This window comes from Phocoena phocoena, chromosome 9 (genome assembly GCF_963924675.1).
Source record: "Phocoena phocoena chromosome 9, mPhoPho1.1, whole genome shotgun sequence".
Taxonomy (NCBI): domain Eukaryota; kingdom Metazoa; phylum Chordata; class Mammalia; order Artiodactyla; family Phocoenidae; genus Phocoena; species Phocoena phocoena.
Window position 1 is genome coordinate 15,556,097 of NC_089227.1, and position 18,275 is coordinate 15,574,371.

Here is an 18,275-nt window from a genome sequence, read left to right on the forward strand (position 1 = left end):
AAATACGAAAAGCTATCCAGGCCTCCCATTGTCCTTTTTTAAAAAAAATATTTATTTACTTATTTATTTAGCTATGCCGGGTTTTAGTTGCAGCACGCATGCGGAATCTAGTTTCCTGACCAGGGATCGAACCACGGCCTCCTGCATTGGGAGCGTGGAGTCTTAACCACCGAACCACCAGGGAAGTCCCCACATTGTCTCTTGAATGAAGTCCAGTTTCCTTAGCCTCACATTTAGGGGCATGTGTGATCTACTCCCAGCCTTCCTGAACTTCCACTCCTTTTTTTTAACTTTTTTAGACACTTTTTTGCTTTTTCAGTTACTTTTTTAGACCCCCCCCCGCCCTCCACTGGCCAGCCGGGAGTGATCCACGCACTGTTACCTGTTCCACCCTGAGCTTGGCCTCGGCAGAGAATGCCCTTACCCCTCTTCTCACTGCACGTCTCCACAAATGTAATCTGTGCGGGCCTCCAAGACCGGGTTTAAATGCCGTCTTGAAGTTCTTCCTGAAGTATTTTCTCCTGCCTCTGAACCCCACATCATTCTGGCTTATGTTTATCACTTCTGTTCTTAAGGGACCAGTAATCATCTAAAGTGACTTATAATTCCCCACTTGGTGGTGAACCCCTTGAGGATCAGATCTGTGTCTGATTCATCTCTAACTTCCCCCGTGGCACTCAGCATCTGTGCCTCGATAAGGAGCCAGAGAGAGACAAAGAGCTATTACCCCACATCCTGACAGTCCATCTTAGGCGCTTTAGTTCTCAAAGGGGGCCAATTTTATTCTTCTGAAAAGCAGGACATAGATGTATTTAAAGGTTTCTCCCCCCTCACCCCCGTCCCCGTCCCCGGGCTGCACTTGGCGGCATGCGGGCTCCTAGTTCCCCAATCAGAGATCGAACCCATGACCCCTGCCAGGGAAGCACAGAATGCCAACCACTGGACCACCAGGGAGTTCCCTAGAAGTTTCTTTACAATACGTTAATCATACTGTAAATTACTCTGTTTTGTTGCATCCCCTCTCAAAATAGGCCCTTGAGCAGTAGCATCAGTTATAATCGCCCAATTATGCTGGTGAGCAAAAACTGTGAGCCTTTTTAATGTCATGGAGGATTAGAGTAGAGTTTTGTTGAGTCCAAACCCAGTGCTTCCCCATTGTCTCATTCATGGTATTTGAATCTCTTTTTTCTTTTCTTTTTTTTTTTTTTTTTTTTGCGGTACACGGGCCTCTCAGTGTTGCGGCCTCTCCTGTTGCGGAGTACAGGCTCCGGACGCGCAGGCTCAGTGGCCATGGCTCACGGGCCCAGCCGCTCCATGGCATGTGGGATCTTCCCGGACCGGGGCACGAACCCGCGTTCCCTGCATCGGCAGGCAGACTCTTAACCACTGCGCCACCAGGGAAGCCCGAATCTCTTTTTTTAAATTGAAGTATAGTTGATTTATAATGTTGTTAATTTCTGCTATATAGCTAAGTGATGCAGTTATACATATGTACATTCTTTTTTATCTTTTCCATTATGGTTTATCACAAGGTATTGAAGATAGTTCCCTGTGCTATACAGTAGGACCTTGTTGTTTATCCATCCTATATATAATAGTTTGCCATTGTGTTTGAATCTTAATGACATCTAAACATTTTAATTGCTTTTGAATCTGTACTTATAGTAAGCAATTCTTGTGAGGACATTTTGTAGCACACGCAGTATTCCAAATCTGTCATTTTTTGTTTTTCCAACAAGCATTGAATGAATTCAGCTTTACGTAAGCAGCATTTCTTTCAGAGAGAAGGGAAAATAGAGGACGAAGAAGCATCTGTGAGACATATACAATAATCCCTGTATTCTAGGGACACATCATCAAATGCAAATTAACTTAGAATTCATTGTGGTGATATTTACAAGGTAGAATGATAAGGAGACACAATTACCTAAAACCCATCTTCTTATTTAGGAGGATAACGCGCCTCCAGAGGACATAGAGAGGGTTGCAAATCGTGTACTTGACATCCACCTACCAGTAACATCGCAAAATTTGACCCATGAATTTGACGAAATACGGAAACTTGCAACTCTGTGAGGACTACAGGACAGAGGAGAACAGGCTACATACAGCAGCAGATGGAGCCTGAAAGGTTTTGGTGAAGGCAAAAGCAGCTGAGTAAGTACAGTATTAATATTCTCCTCCTTCTCTTAACAGGCCATCTGCCAAAAGGCCATCTGAAAAATATTTGCCTAAGGAGCTATAACGTTCAAATGAAATTACCCTCTGATAGTTCGTTGCCCAAAATGAGGGCTAAGCTGTCTGTGGAGGTGCCCCAGAAAGCTGGGAAGCTGGGAGGCATTGTGCAGAGATGCTTGTTTCCCATTTTCCTTAGTCTCTGAATGCCCTTCCAGTGTCTGTTATCTCCTTATACCAATGTACACCAATAAATGCCATGTATTAATTACATGCCAGTATCTTAACAAGTGCTGGGACTGTGTATTCTTCCTTTCTTGCATACCTATTTATTTTTTAAAAAGTCTTTATTGGAGTATAATTGCTTTACAATGGTGTGTTAGTTTCTGCTGTATTACAAAGTGAATCAGCTATACATATACGTATATCTCCATACCTCCTCCCTCTTATGTCTCCCTCCCACCCCTCTAGGTGGTCACAAAGCACCGAGCTGATCTCCCTGTGCTATGTGGCTGCTTCCCACTAGCTATCTATTTTACATTTGGTAGTGTATATATGTCCATGCCACTCTCTCACTTCGTCCCAGCTTACCCTTCCCCCTCCCCGTGTCCTCAAGTCCATTCTCTACGTCTTGCATACCTATTTTTGTTTCTTTCTGTATTTACTACAATATCAGTACTTCGAAAATCTAGATTAAAGAAAGTATATCACATTAAAAATATGACGGTGAGACAGAGAAGAAATGAACACTAGTGCCCCCGGAGTAATACAGGAGTAGAATGATACATGCGGTACACAAAGTCAACCAACTCTTGCTTCCTTTTGCCCTTGTCGACTTAGCCAAGCAAAGAGGAAAAGCCACCTTGATGTTTTTAGGATCATGGGGTGCTGTGAATCCAGGTCGTAGGGTCAGTGGATGATGGTACCATCATCAACACCCATCACCATTTTTGGACCCCCAGAAGCAGAGTTGATACCTGAGCTGCCTTCACTGTCTCATCATCCACCTCTACAAGTGAAGTGCATCAGACTCCACTGAAAGCCCAGCCCCTTCTGGTTTTAATATTTCAAACTAGGAAGATTAAGCAACTGGACACAATCATGCAGCAATTAAAAATGATGTTGACGAAGGATTTTTAGTAACATGCAGAGATTCTTACAGTGTAATGTTAATGCTTGTAAAAAGAGCACAGGGATATCAGCTGGGTGCTTTGTGACTGCCTGGAGGGGTGGGATAGGGAGGGTGGGAGGGAGGGAGACGCAAGAGATATGGGAACATATGTATATGTATAACTGATTCACTTTGTTATAAAGCAGAAACTAACACACCACTGTAAAGCAATTATACCCCAATAAAGATGTTAAAAAAATCTTCATTAAAAAAAAATATATATAACAGATTATACGTAGAAGAGGATCTCAATCATGAAAACAAAAAAACCGGTAGGACAAAAATGCTAGCATGTGCCAATATCTTAACAGGTGGTAGGATTACTGGTAAATTTTCCCTCCCTGATATTTTTTTCTTCTTTCTTCTTTTATTGGGGTACTTTCTCAATTTCCTATAATGAGCAGTACATTGAAAATCTAAAGGAAAAAAAGAATTCAGTAAAAAGATATGGGGGAGGGGTGAGTTATGAGAAGGAAAGCCTCCAGAACCCTCACTGTAATTGTAGAGGAAAAAAAGTATAGAAAGGGAGAGCAATATACTGTATGATTCCAACTATAGGACGTTCTGGAAAAGGCAAAACTATGGAGACACAGTGAAAAAAGATCAGTGGTTGCAGGGGTTGAGGGGAAGGATGAATAGGCAAGCACAGGAATTTTAGGACAGTGGAAATACTCAGTTTGATACTATAATGATAAATACATGTCATTATAAGTTTATCCAGACCCATAGAATGGACAACACCAAGAGTGAGCCCTAATGTAAACTGTGGACTTCGGGTGTTTACGATGTGTCAGTATAGGTTCATCATTTGTAACAAATGGACCCTCTGGTGCAGGATGTTGATAATTGGGCAGGTTATGCATGTGTGAGGGCAGGGAGTGTGTGGGAAATCCCTGCACCTTCCTCTCAATTGTGCTGTGAACTTAAACTGCTCTTAAAAAAAAAAAAAGTTGTGTGTTTTTTTTTTTTTCTCTTCAACGGAGAGAAAGATTATCACTGGAAGGGGAGAGGCTGGGTTGGATGGGGAAGGGGTTGTTTTGCCATTTAGCTATTTTTGCTCTCACACAAGCGTTTCTATTGATGCCTCTGCTAAGATCTAGTTCCCTGACTTTGTACCTTCTTGCAAAGGTGCCTCTGAGCCCACAGACCTAAGTATCTGGTGAATGTTGACTTGAGGTGTGCTCACTTCTGTAAAATAGACTATCACCTGGAAAGCTTGTGATGGTAACCTCTGACTGGGCCTCTGGGCAGCTGGAATGTCAGCGAAGCTTAAATAAACCTGAATAAACACAGCCTGAAAACGCAGGGCCTTTCGTTCTCTTTTGCTCCCTCTGGAGCCTCTTGACTACCCCGCCCCCTACTCCAATCAGGATTTCAAGAGCGTTACTTAAGTTTGAGAAATCAGAAAACTGGAATTGGCCGAAGATAGTTTTTTGTTGTTCCCAGCTTGGCAGTTTTATCCCCCAAACCTCTCTGCTTATGACAAGTTAAGAAGAAACGAGACCTGTATCCTTGATTTCCATATCTGGCAAAATCTGTATCTATGCATGCATATGTATGTGCTTTTACTGGCATCTAAATGTACCTATGTCTCAAGAGGAAGACTTCAGCACTTTGCCTCGCTTAAGAGTGATTTCAGTTGACTTTATGAATAATTCAGTAAAGTTTTTGTTGAGTCGAATGAACTCTCAAGGTGAAATAAATGAATAATTGTATATTTATCTAATCTGATATGTTAATATCTTAGAAAAGCAGCAAATGTTCTGTTAAATCTCGACAAAACGTTGAATAAGTTGCAACAAGTTCAAATCACTCAAGTACGGGCAGATTCTACCATCACACAGCTGACAGCCCAGATAACAAAAATAAAAAAGAACGCACTGCAGGTATTTCTCTATCCTCCTTGAAACTAACCTGAAATAGACTTTGAGTGTGAAGACAGCACAGTTTTTATATCTCATCTTACCTGTCTGATGGAATTATTATGATGATAAATAAGATTATGATAGTATCATGCGTTTAATTAACGTTCTACAGAGTTATCCCAGCATTATTTCATCTCACTGTTGACCAAGCCTGGGGGACAAAGCAGGTGTTGCTGCCATCAGCTTGTAGATGAAGAAACTAAGACTCGAGGAGGTTAAGTCACTTACCTAACGTCTCGCAGCTAATTAATGGTAGATGTGAGGGCAGTATTTATCCCTTCTGATACCAGGGAAAGTAATGGACTTCTGAAAGCTCACCAACCAAAGAAATTAAGTTAATTGTTGCCAGATTTTTATAACAAAATATGCGTGAAATCTCATGAGCGTTTCCTAAGACTGAAAGACTATCTTACCTGAAAGAAAGGGTTCCATCCACTGTTTGGCAGGAATAAAGCCACGGTTTAACCCAGGGGATAGATCCAGAAGAGGAAGCCTGGCAGCTGGAGGACAGATCAGGACCTAGACTGGGAGTCTGTGATGCATCTCTCTCCAGCACATCCTCTTCCCAGCAGATTGCAAGCTTCTCAGTCTCTGTTCTTCCCCGGAGTCTTAGATATCTAAGTACATGCATCCTGAAAAGAAAAGCAGAAAGCACCAGCACAGGAAGTCATGCACCTGGCAATAAAAAGCTCAGATCTGAAGAGGTTGCATATATACGGGAGCAAAAAATAAAGACGGTTTCCAGGTTTTCCCCTTCTAGGCATCTACTCTAGAACAGGGGTTGGCAAAATACAGCCCAAGGGCCACAGGGACCCACCAACTGTTGTATCAAAAGTCACACCATTTTATTGGAATTCAGCCACGTATTGTCCATGGATGCTGTTGCACTACAATGGCACAGAGTTGAATAGTTGCAACAGAGATTTTATGGACCACGAAGTGTAAAATATTTACTAGCAGGCCCTTTCCAGAAAAAGCTTCAAGAGTCCTGCTCTAGAAAAACTCCCACCTATGCCTGAGGGCCTAGGAAGGGGCTTCGATTTCTAACAGCACGGTGGACCAGTATATCAAGGAGCCATCTAGTAGAAAAAAACCTGAAAATGTTAGATATTTTAACAATTTTTAAAATGCACAGCTGAACTGGTAAAAAATGGAGGAAATCTTCAGAGGCCAATAATGACCGGAAAACATGATCGAGACAGATAATGAAGCATGAACCTGATGGCAGGCAGAGGGCAGCTGTCAGTCCCTGGTGTATTAAAGCTGTTGGTTTCCCTGGCTGCCATGAGTAATAGAAAATGAACCCCATGCAAGGAGGGGATGAGACCCCTGCATAGAGAGGAGACCCCAAAAGGCAAACCCTCAAGGAAATGTTAAACTATTTCAGAGAGAGGAAGAGGCAGTAAAGATATTAGCCTGTACATGGAGGGGGAGAGTCTTCACTAAGAATTATTAACAAGCTGGCTCTCAGGTGAGATGAGGCCAGAATTCGTACTACCTGGGTGGCCCTGGTAAACCAAGCTAAAAATGTCATTTAAAGTGGTCCTGGGTTGTCAGGGCCCTCAGATGCCTGACAGAGGCAATAAGAAATCCTTGCCAAAGGAATGTACCTTAAAACCAAGCCTCAAAGGATTCCCTTAAAACACACAATAAAGAAACAAATTGCCTTAAGCAAGAGGCCATCAGTGGCAGTAAACAGAGTCAGAATGCAGGAGACTTTGGGTATTACCATTATTGGTAAGAAAAATCAAAGAAGGCATGAAAGTTTGACCAAAGAACAAGAGACAAGAGATAACAAATGACCTGTCAGACTTCTAGACGTGACAAGTATAGTCGCCGAAATAAGAAACAAGTATGAGGTATTGTTTATAAGGGAGAAAAAAATTAGAAGCCACCTACATCCATCGGAAAATAGAAAAATAAATTTTTGTATATTCAAACAATGGAACACTTTCAATTGGTAAAAGTGAGTAAAGAATTAAAAAAATAAAGAATAAGAAAAGAATAAAAAGAGTTATGCAAATTAACTTAGGTGACCTGTACTAGGGTAATTTTGAATTAAAAAATTCAAGCTGCAGAAATACACAGGATGATGTACTTGCATAAAGTTTAAAAGTAGAAAATACTGTATATTGTTAGAAATACCAAATAAGATAGAGTTCAAAGCATGTAGAAGTATATGGAATGAGAAATATTAGATTCAGAGTAGTGGTGACCTTTGTGGGGGAGGGGGTGATGATGGTGGTACACCCAGGGTCTCGGCTCACTGGCAATACTTATTCTTAAGCCAGCTGGTGAGTACACAGATACGTGCCACATCTTCTCCTAGAACCTCTTGTCTGTCTGAAATATTTTTTATAACTTTTTTTTAAGGAACAGAAAAAGCAAAGGAATGATTTCTTTTCCCTTTACACCTAGCTTGTCTTCAGAGGGCTCATTACATCATGTATTTTCTTCTTTGTTACATAGAGAGACTGTCTCCTTCCTGGTCTTTCAACCAACAACAGGCTGAAAATCAGGCCCGGGAGACTGAGCTGGATTTAGCAAAGCAACAGTCAGCGCTGGAGGGTGGACTTGCCCGGCTGCAGACCAAGTTGAAAGGAATAGAGACGAGGCCGTCTGTGTGGGAGCTCAGGCTGAATCGGCCGGGCGCCAGACTGGGGGCCTTGAGGAGGTCGCTGGTCCTACCCCTGCCACTAAGAGCAGACAACCGTGCTTCTTTGAAGGATAATCCCTTCACCCCAGATTTTTGTGCCACTTGTCAGCATTTCCTTTAGTGCTGGCCCATGCTCAGCAGTGCATGTTTGTAGGGACCCCGCTGGGCATGGAGATGCTTCTGTAAGTCAAGTGCTGTCTCCAGAGAAGACAGGTTTTTGGCCAGATTATGTTAAGAGTTGTTTAGCCCCATCTACGCATCCCATATTACTAGTGACATCTTAGGCAAATTTTTCCTAAACTTCCAACCATTCACAATTTATGTCATGGATCTATACTGTATGTATTCAGATCTGCCCACATATACAATACAATCTGATTGATCCCTTTACTCTAATTAAATCACAAAACAAAGAAGTGAAAGTCATCTGCCAAAGAGAATAGATCAAGTTACAAAAATCAGAGTGATTCATGAAACAGTTGTGGAAAATGGCCTGTTCATTTCGGTTGCTGAAAGAAGCTATCAACTCATTTTCTTAGCAGGAAATCTTTGGTTGGTCACATTAATATAGCAGCTTAAGCAAAAGAAAGAGGTTGAAGTGTTCTTGTAACTGGTGTATTCTCTTGCTCTTAATTCCTAATGTGCTGGGTACATTTTCCACTGACTTGGGAGTTGAGGGCATTTTCTGTGGAACAGAGGTTGAGAAAGGTGATTCCTGCCCACCCTCTACCACTTCCATAGTGCATTCCTGGGTCTGGTGGTTATTCATCTATGTAACGTTCCAAGTTGTCAACCACTCAGGCTGACCCTGAAGATTTCTCTTCTAAACGCGAGGAGCCCTTCATACCCTCCTGCCTCCCTGCCTCCCTTCCTTCCTCATGCCCCTTTCACCTTTATGCCAACCAAATACTGTGTCCTTGCTGCTTCTGAACCTTCACCACTCTCTCTGACCTTCACCTTGCACTTGCAGCTGTTCGACCCAACTGAACCAAACGTTTGTCACGGGCAGAACTGGCTCAGTTCTGTCCTCTGTTATCTCTGACCTTAACATAGTTCAGGACAAATCGTTGCCTTAACGTGAGAAAAGCCTTGATATTTTGTAACAGAAACATTTTATTTGTGACTAACTAAAGCTGAGCATCTTTTCAACCTGAAAAAAACGACCCAAACCATGCAAATAAAAGCCCTGTCGGAAATATCAGAGTGACTCAAGCGTCACTGACTGGATGATGGTTGCCGCTTATCCCTTTTATGAACATTATCAGGCAAACATCACACACGTGTGCATGCTTTATAAATATTTTCTGATGACGGGAGTATTGCTTTGTTACAGGAGCTTGTTGAGCTACAATGTCAATAAGCTATTCTTCAGCATAAGACAAGCGCGCCAGGACTGACAAAGGAAACCTTAGGGAAAGTGAAACAGCTAAGAGATGCAGCAAACTGGCTGCAGATACAGAGGACAAGATAAGAAGAATAACAGGTATCTATTCTTTAGATGTTCCCAGCTTTATTGAGGTATAATTGGCAAACAGAATTGTATGTATTTAAAGTGTACCCCGTGATGATTTGATGGACGTGTACATTGTGAAATGACTACCACAGTTAACACGTCCACCACCTCACATGTTTACTTTTCGTGTGTATGTGGTGAGAATGCTTCAGATCTACTCACATATACAATACAATCTGATTGATCCCCAGAACCCATTCATCTTATAACTGGAAGTTTGTACTCTTTGACCAACATCTCCCCCCATTTCCCCATCCCCCAACCTCTGGCAGCCACCATTCTACTCATTCTATGAGTTCAACTTTTTTATGTTTTAGATTGCATATATAAGTGATATCATACAGATTTGTCTTTCTCTGTCTGGCTTATTTTCATTTAGCGTAATGTCCTCTAGGTTCGTTCATGTTGTTGCAAATGGCAGGATTTCCTTGTTTGTAATGATGAATTATATTTATACATATATGTGTATATATCTGATGTGTGTATATATGCGTCTCACACTTTCCTTATCCAGTCATCCGTTGACAGATGCTCAGGATGTTTCCATGTCTTGGCTGTTGTGAATAGTGCTACAGTGAACACAGGAGTACAGATATCTCTTTGAGATACAGATTTGGTTTTCTCAGATATATACACAAATCCGGGATTCCTGGACCATGTGTAGTTCTCGCTATCCTTTTACCCACTCCCCCAGTTTGACAATAACATCATAATACTCCACCTTTCTGGTAGAACATATGCCAATTTCAGTTTATCATTGACACAGTTTAACCACTTCTGAGTCCACCGAGGAGAGAGAAGTAGGAGGTGGGTTTGTGACTGTAACGGAATATGCCTCGTGCCTGATTGATTGATGAGCTCTGTCTGCATTAATTGGAACACACTGAGATTGCCTATGGTCACTTTGAAATGCCCTTGTCCTAACTTGGTACTTCTCAACCAGGGGTGATTTTATCCCCTCCCCTGGGGATAAAAATGTCTGAATACATTTCTGCGTGTCACAACTAGTGGTGCAACTAACATTCTAGTGGACGGAGGCCAGGGATGTTGCTAAATGTCCTGTAATGCACAGGACATCCCCCTGATAATGAACAATTATTCTGCCCGAAGTATCAATAGTGCCGAGGTTGGGAAACCCTGTCCTAAGCTGTGCTGCTCATTTTCTCCTCTCCTGCAAGTTACTTTTTTGGAGTTACGATCTAGACTCTAGGGTGCTAAGTCATTTATCATGGGTCTACAGGTAGCAATCCAGAAAGGAAACATACTCCTGAAAAAAATGGAAATTTTGATGCACTAGAAGTATAGCAAACATAGAACACATACAATCAGAAAGGTATCAGAGTGGTTTTTTCCACGGCTGATATTCATGATCTGGGCAGTCATCATGTCCTGAACCACCTCTAAATCATCAAGAAATATTGAATGATAAGTGGTCTAGTTTTACTTCTAGTTGTATTTATTGTCTCCCACAACTTTAAAATTAGCCATATTCATTTCGAATATAAGTAACTCTCAAAATACTAAAATAACCCAGGGACTTGCCTGGCAGTCCAGCAGTTAAGACTCTGCACTCCCAATGCAGAGGACACAGGTTCGATGCCTGGTAGGGGAACTAAGATGCCACAGGACGGGGCCAAAAAAAAAAAAAAAAACCAACTCTCACTTACAAATGCTACTTTATTATAAAATGAGTCGTTGGCCCTACAACTATTTATATCATTGTTATGAAATGAAAATCATGAGAATGCAACATTAGTGTGGGCCAAAGTCAGGAAAAATACATACCAAACTGTTACCATTAGATATCTGGGGGGGCAGGGAGGGTGAAGAGGAAAACACTACTTTTTACATTTACAGAATTGTTGTAAAAAGTAGTGAGTTTTTTTCACTTTCAGTATCTTCTTAATAATTTTAAAAAGGAAATACTAGGAAAGATTCAAAAAGACAAATGTTTTTACCTTGCACTCCATAGGCGATACCATGAAAAATCAGTTTCTGTTATTCCCAGACCTTGGTCCTTCCTGTGAGAACAAAAACACCGGGAGGACCTTTTCTGTCTTATATTTTATGTCAGGGTCTACATTGTTTCCACTTTTCCCCATAGACTAAAACTTTCACAGTTCTTAAAATTAGGTTGGAAGAGAAGTTTGAGTCAGGCAACTTCTCAGGTCAAAAGTAATGCATTCTAGTACTTTTGTTTTCTTCTCACCATAAGGCTGTTTTCACAACTCAGCAAGATAGGAAACTAAGACAGTGGTTTGGCCATCTTCCCAGCTCTGCCACTTGAGAAGAGGCTGAACCACAAGGTCTGTGCTCTATTCCCCTCGGTTAGGAAGAGATGCCCATGGGATTCCAGAAAGGAGTCCCGACTTAACTTGACGAGGTCAAAGCAGAGAGAGTGGGGAGTGGGCCCCAGTCTGCAGCCAGGGTCCCTCCGCGGAGCTTTGTGTCAGTCAGCATCCCAGCAAGAAACAAAAAGCATACCTGGATGTAATTCTCGATTGTGCGTTTATAAGCAGAGTTGTCTCACTTATCTATTTACTGCATCACAAACTGTTCCCCCAATGTAATGGCTTAGAACAACAAGCGTGCTCTGTGTGTGTGTGGGTTGTCCGGGTGGTGCAGGTCTCTCCTGGGCTGTTACTCAAGCAGCTGCATTGTCTTATGGGTCAGCTGGCAGGTCTGCCAGGGCCCAGGCTTGGCTGAGATGCTGGGCCTCTCTCCACAGGGTCTTTCATTCCAGGCTGCTTTAGAGCCTGGTGGTCACAGGGTTCCGTAAGAATGGGCAGAAGGCGCGAGGCTCTTGATTGAGGTCCAGCAACATCATTTCTTCCACTTTCTATTGGTCAAAACAACTTGCAAAGCTGGACCTGGTTTGGGGAGAGAGGGTAAATAGACTCTATTTCTTGGTGGAAGGAACTAGAAAAAAAAAAAAAAACCACAGGAATTAAGGGAATCAACCAAGGGTGTGGAGGCCCTGGGCGACAGCAGAGAAGCCATTAGCATCCCTGGACCTGAATGAGCCACGGGAAGGAGGAGTGTGTGTGCTGGGAAGCAGCGCTGTGAGCACGAGGACAGAAGGGAGGAGGCCACCCTGCAGGAGCTGGACTTGAGAGAGGGCAGGACTGCCAGAACCCTGCTGCTCACCAAGGGTGCGTTCTGCTCGCTCTTGCCACCCTCTGGTCACTTCTCAGAACTGGCCAGTGGCCGGGTGTGAACGAAAGCCAGAGGTCCAGGGAGCCAGGTGATGTCATCTGTGGAGGCTGCCTTTCTTTCCAAGACACAGAGCAGGATGGGTCAAGGATCTGGTGGGGCAAATGAAAAGTATCCAGCACGATCTTGTTAACTTCCTTGGTAGAAACCCAAGGATCTGTTTTTCTTTTCGTACAAATACCCTTCCAATGCTGACTCCCCTGTTCAATCCCAAATGGCCCGTATTTGAAAGTTTCTGGCGATAGAATGCTCACCACCTTCCAAAAGCAGCTCCTTAGTCTTTGAACTGCTGTGACTACTAGAAAGTTCTCTGTATTCAGACAAAAATCTTCCTTCATGGAGCGTTCACCTGCTCATTTCATTCTGTGTCCTCAGGGTGACCAAAAACACATTTACTCTGCTTTTCTGGCCACAAATACTTGAAAATAGCTATAGCACACGCCCTGAATCTTCTTTCTCTGTATGAAACGTAAACATAAAAGTTAATTCAACTTTTGTTCACAAGACAATTTCATATTTCTCCAGCAATCTAGCTTGTTTCTCTAAACACATGCTACATGCTAGTTTGACAGTTACCCCAAACCAACTGAGTATCCAGGTGTGATATGACCAAGTGGAGAGGAACATTAACCTTCCTTCCTTTAGAAGTTCCACTTCAACCTAAGGTCAGTTTCTTTTCTAAAGGCCAGTTCACACTCTTAACTATAGCTCTCTGTGCCTCTTCCATCCACTACTCTGTGGGCTCCTGGTTAGGGTTTACTATAATTCTCAGGTATTTGTTGGATGAAGAATGGATAAGTGAGTGGATGGATGGATGCATGGATGGACACATGGATGGATTCATGGATAGATGCATGGATGGAATCATAGATGGATGCATGGATGGATAAGAGTGAAAAGCATCACTTTGCTTTTATTGTTCAGGGACTTCCATATCAGCAGAGAAGAATGAAGAAATGAACATGTCTTTTAAAAAAATGTCTTCAGTCTGTTTCCTGAAAGATTGGGAAGCCCTAAAGTGAGGGACCCTTACAGGATAGAAAGCCCAGAGATAAACCCATGCACATATGGTCGCCTTATCTTTGATAAAGGAGGCAAGAATATACAGTGGAGAAAAGACAGCCTCTTCAATAAGTGGTGCTGGGAAAACTGGACAGGTACATGTAAAAGTATGAAGTTAGAACAGTCCCTAACACCATACACAAAAATAAGCTCAAAATGGATTAAAGACCTCAATGTAAGGCCAGACACTATCAAACTCTTAGAGGAAAACATAGGCAGAACACTCCATGACATAAATCACAGCAAGATCCTTTTTGATCTACCTCCTAGAGAAATGGAAATAAAACCAAAAATACACAAATGGGACCTAGTGAAACTTCAAAGCTTTTGCACAGCAAAGGAAGCCATAAACAAGACCAAAAGACAGCCCTCAGAATGGGAGAAAATATTTGCAAATGAAGCAACTGACAAAGGATTAATCTCCAAGATTTACAAGCAGCTAAATAACAAAACAACAACCCAATATAAAAATGGGCAGAAGACCTAAATAGACATTTCTCCAAAGAAGATATACAGACTGCCAACAAACACATGAAAGGATGCTCAACATCATTAATCATTAGAGAAATGCAAATCAAAACTACAATGAGGTATCATCTCACACCAGTCAGAATGGCCATCATCAAAAAATCTAGAAACAATAAATGCTGGAGGGGGTGTGGAGAAAAGGGAACACTCTTGCACTGTTGGTGGGAATGTAAATTGATACAGCCACTATGGGGAACAGTATGGAGGTTCTTTAAAAAACTAAAAATAGAACTACCATCCAACCCAGCAATCCCACTACTGGGCATATACCCTGAGAAAACCGTAATTCAAAAAGACTCATGTACCAAAATGTTCATTGCAGCTCTATTTACAATAGCCAGGACGTGGAAGCAACCTACGTGTCCATCATCAGATGAATGGATAAAGAAGATGTGGCACATATATACAATGGAATATTATTCAGCCATAAAAAGAAACGAAATTGAGATATTTGTAGTGAGGTGGATGGACCCAGAGTCTGTCATACAGAGTGAAGTAAGTCAGAAAAAGTAAAACAGATACTGTATGCTAACACATATATATGGAATCTAAGAAAAAAAATGGTCATAAAAAACCTAGGGGCAAGACAGGAATAAAGACACAGACCTACTAGAGAATGGACTTGAGGATATGGGGAGGGGGAAGAGTAAGCTGTGACAAAGTGAGAGAGTGGCATGGACATATATACACTACCAAACGTAAAGTAGATAGCTAGTGGGAAGCAGCCGCATGGCACAGGGAGATCAGCTTGGTGCTTTGTGACCACCTAGAGGGGTGGGATAGGGAGGGTGGGAGGGAGGGAGATGCAAGAGGGAAGAGAGATGGGAACATATGTGTATGTATAACTGATTCACTTTGTTATAAAGCAGAAACTAACACACCATTGTAAAGCAATTATACTCCAATAAAGATGTTTAAAAAAAAGTGAATATAGGAAGAACAAACCTTTGAAAATACAGCACTTCACCAAATCCAATCAAGGCTTGTCCTCTGTCTTTTCATTTCTAATGAATTCTAACTAGCTTTAGACAAAAATATCACTTTGCTGATTTAGGTGAAAACCTTGAGAAATCTGGTGAAAATAAGTGCTTTATCCATTGAATCAAAACAGAAAACTAAATATGTCCTTAATTGACATATAAATCCCTGTGTTTGGTATAACATGGGTATCCAGGAGGAATCTATCAAATAGATATCATTTACTCCACTTTTTTAAATTACTTTTTATTGGAGTACAGTTGATTTACAATGTTATGTTAGTTTCTGCTGTATAGCAAAGTGAATCAGTTACACATATACATATACCATTCTTTTGTAGATTCTTTTCCCTTGTAAGTCATTACAAAGTATTGAGTAGAGTTTCCTGTGCTATACAGTAGGTCCTTATTAGTTATCTATTTTATACCTAGTAGTGTGTGTATGTCCATTCCAATCTCCCAGTGTATCCCTTCTCCCCTTCCCCCCTTGGTAACCGTAAGTTTGTTTTCTACATCTGTGACTCCATTTCTGTTTTGTAAATAAGTTCATTTGTACCATTTTTTAGTTCCACATATAAGCAATGTCATATGTTATTTGTCTTTCTCTGTCTGACTTACTTGACTCAGCATGACAATCTCTAGGTCCATCCACGTTGCTGCAAATGGCATTATTTTGTTCTTTTTACGGCTGAATAATATTCCATTATATATATGTACCACATCTTCTTTATCCATTCATCCATCAATTGACATTTAGATTGCTTCCATGTCCTGGCTATTGTAAATAGTGCTGCAATGAATATGGGGGTACATGTATCTTTTCAAATTATGGTTTTCTCTGGATATATGCCTGGGAGTGGGATTGCTGGATCATATGGTAGCTCAATTTTTAATTTGTATGGACACACAGAAGACCCCAAATAGCCAAAGCTATCTTGAGAAAGAGAAATGGAGCTGGAGGAATCAGGTTTCCTGACTTCAGACTATACTATAAAGCTACAGTAATCAAAACAATATGGTACTGGTACAAAATCAGAAATATAGATCAGTGGAACAGGATAGAAACTCCAGAGATAAACCCACGCACCTATGGTCACCTAATTTGTGGCAAAGGAGGCAAGAATATACAATGGAGAAAAGAGAGTCTCTTCAATAAGTGGTGCTGGGAAAACTGGACAGCTACATGTAAAAGAATGAAATTAGAACATTTTCTAACACCATACACAAAAATAAACTCAAAATGGATTAAAGACCTAAATGTAAGACTGAATACTATAAAACTCTTAGAGGAAAACATAAGCAGAACACTCTGACATAAATCGCAGCAGGATCTCTTTTGATCCACCTCCTAGAGTAATGAAAATAAAAATAAACAAATGGGACCTAATTAAACATTTACTCCATTTTCTTCTTTAAGATTTAGAAACAAAGATCCAAGCTTTGAATCTAAGTAGACAAGAAAAAGCTGATCAGCTGAAACAGTTGGAAGGTCAAGTCATTGCCATTAAAAAAGAAATTATTGAGCAAGAAAATAAATATGCTACCTGCTACAGTTAGGCGGAGTTAAAGTGCAAAATCACCTGTGCCTTCGTTTCTGGCTTCTCATGAGCAAACCTGAGGTGCAGTGCTGAAGTTGGGACGCACAAATGGTCAGCCTCTTCTGCCTCTGTCCCTGAGCCCTCTCCTTGCTCAGTGTAGCTCGGGAGTGAAGCTTGGCCAAGGCAATGCCACTTTATATGGAATAGAAAGGGAGTAGTAAAGGGATCATCTCTGGTTTCGGAAACCTTTCCTTTTGCCTTCCTTTCCTTTCATAGCCTAAGTATGACATACAATAGATATAGACATATGTACATATAACAAGTACAAATCTACAAATAAGTATGTATTCAAACTCATTTCAGTCCAGTGAACCTAAGTGTTAAATAAGTTGCTAGCAGCTGGGGTGGGGGGAGTAGGGAGTTCTCATCAATGGGAGTAAAGTTTCAGTTAAGCAAGATGAGTAAGTTCTAGAGATCTACCTTATGTTATACATATAGTCAATGATAATGTACACTTAAGCGTTGAGTGTAAATCTCATTAAATGTTCTTACCACAATAAAATAAATTTAAACAAATTTAAATCAATATTTCTAATACTAGGATGGCATAAATATGGATGGGATATACTAGACTGTTCTGTAGTTTCTCTTTGGATTTGCTTTGTCTGTAAAACTCTTATTCTGTTCTGAATAGAACGCATACAGTTCAAAATATAACTCATTTTTACACCCACTCTCCTACATATTCATTCTCTCAACCAAAGGATTCTGTTTTTCCCAAATGGCACTAGAACAATATACAAGAAGATAAATATTGAGCTACTTTTCATAATCTGTCTGCAAGCATTTTTGCTGTAAGATCTACTGCTCATTTTTAAAAGACTAGCAATCATGTTGCTATTGTTTAGTATAAAAGATCAGATTGTTTCATTTCAGAATGGATCTGTGATTTCATATTAGCTTTTCTTGCATGTATGTTGTATGACAGAGCACACTGTGAACACTGCCCTTTGGAGGGATTATTTTAAGGGAATTTGAACGTTTCAATTCACGTTTGTGAATGAGAAATCATATACATCAACACTGATGTATAAAAGAGAAAAAGCAGCTGGAACCATTTCCATTAAGGACTGACTCATAACAGATGGATTAAAAAAGGCAACAATGGAGCTTTAGGACTCCATATAAGTATGGAATTTCTTTAGATGTAGGTTACTAAGGAAAATCGCAGGTGTTTCTGAAGAATAGGATGAAACTTTTCTATGGGAAGGACCACCCCAGAAGTGTCTCTGGAAATACATGGTTGTAATCCTCCACACATCCAGCACTTGGACTTTTGGAAACTTCCACCAACGAACAGCCCACAGAATGAACCAGACGAAGAACACTATCACAAACATGATTGTTTACGCCAATGTAGAGAGTGGAACACACTCCAGCTTTCCCACTAGGATGATGACTTTCAACTTGGTACAAATGATAGACTTAGTTTTGCAAGCATGGTGATCTGTTTGAAA

The 18,275-nt window shown here is 41.1% G+C and overlaps 1 protein-coding gene across 1 annotated transcript in view; it reads left to right on the top strand.

Annotated features, from left to right (window-relative positions):
* LAMB4 (laminin subunit beta 4) overlaps window positions 1–16,777 on the top strand; it is a 112,938-nt gene extending 96,161 nt beyond the window's left edge. The window contains 8 exon segments of the mRNA XM_065883543.1: window positions 1,951–2,060; window positions 2,062–2,157; window positions 5,094–5,232; window positions 7,779–7,866; window positions 7,869–7,945; window positions 9,261–9,363; window positions 9,366–9,410; window positions 16,638–16,777. Of these exon segments, the coding sequence (XP_065739615.1) occupies window positions 1,951–2,060; window positions 2,062–2,157; window positions 5,094–5,232; window positions 7,779–7,866; window positions 7,869–7,945; window positions 9,261–9,363; window positions 9,366–9,410; window positions 16,638–16,777 (798 nt within the window).
* The last annotated feature ends 1,498 nt before the right edge of the window (window positions 16,778–18,275 follow it).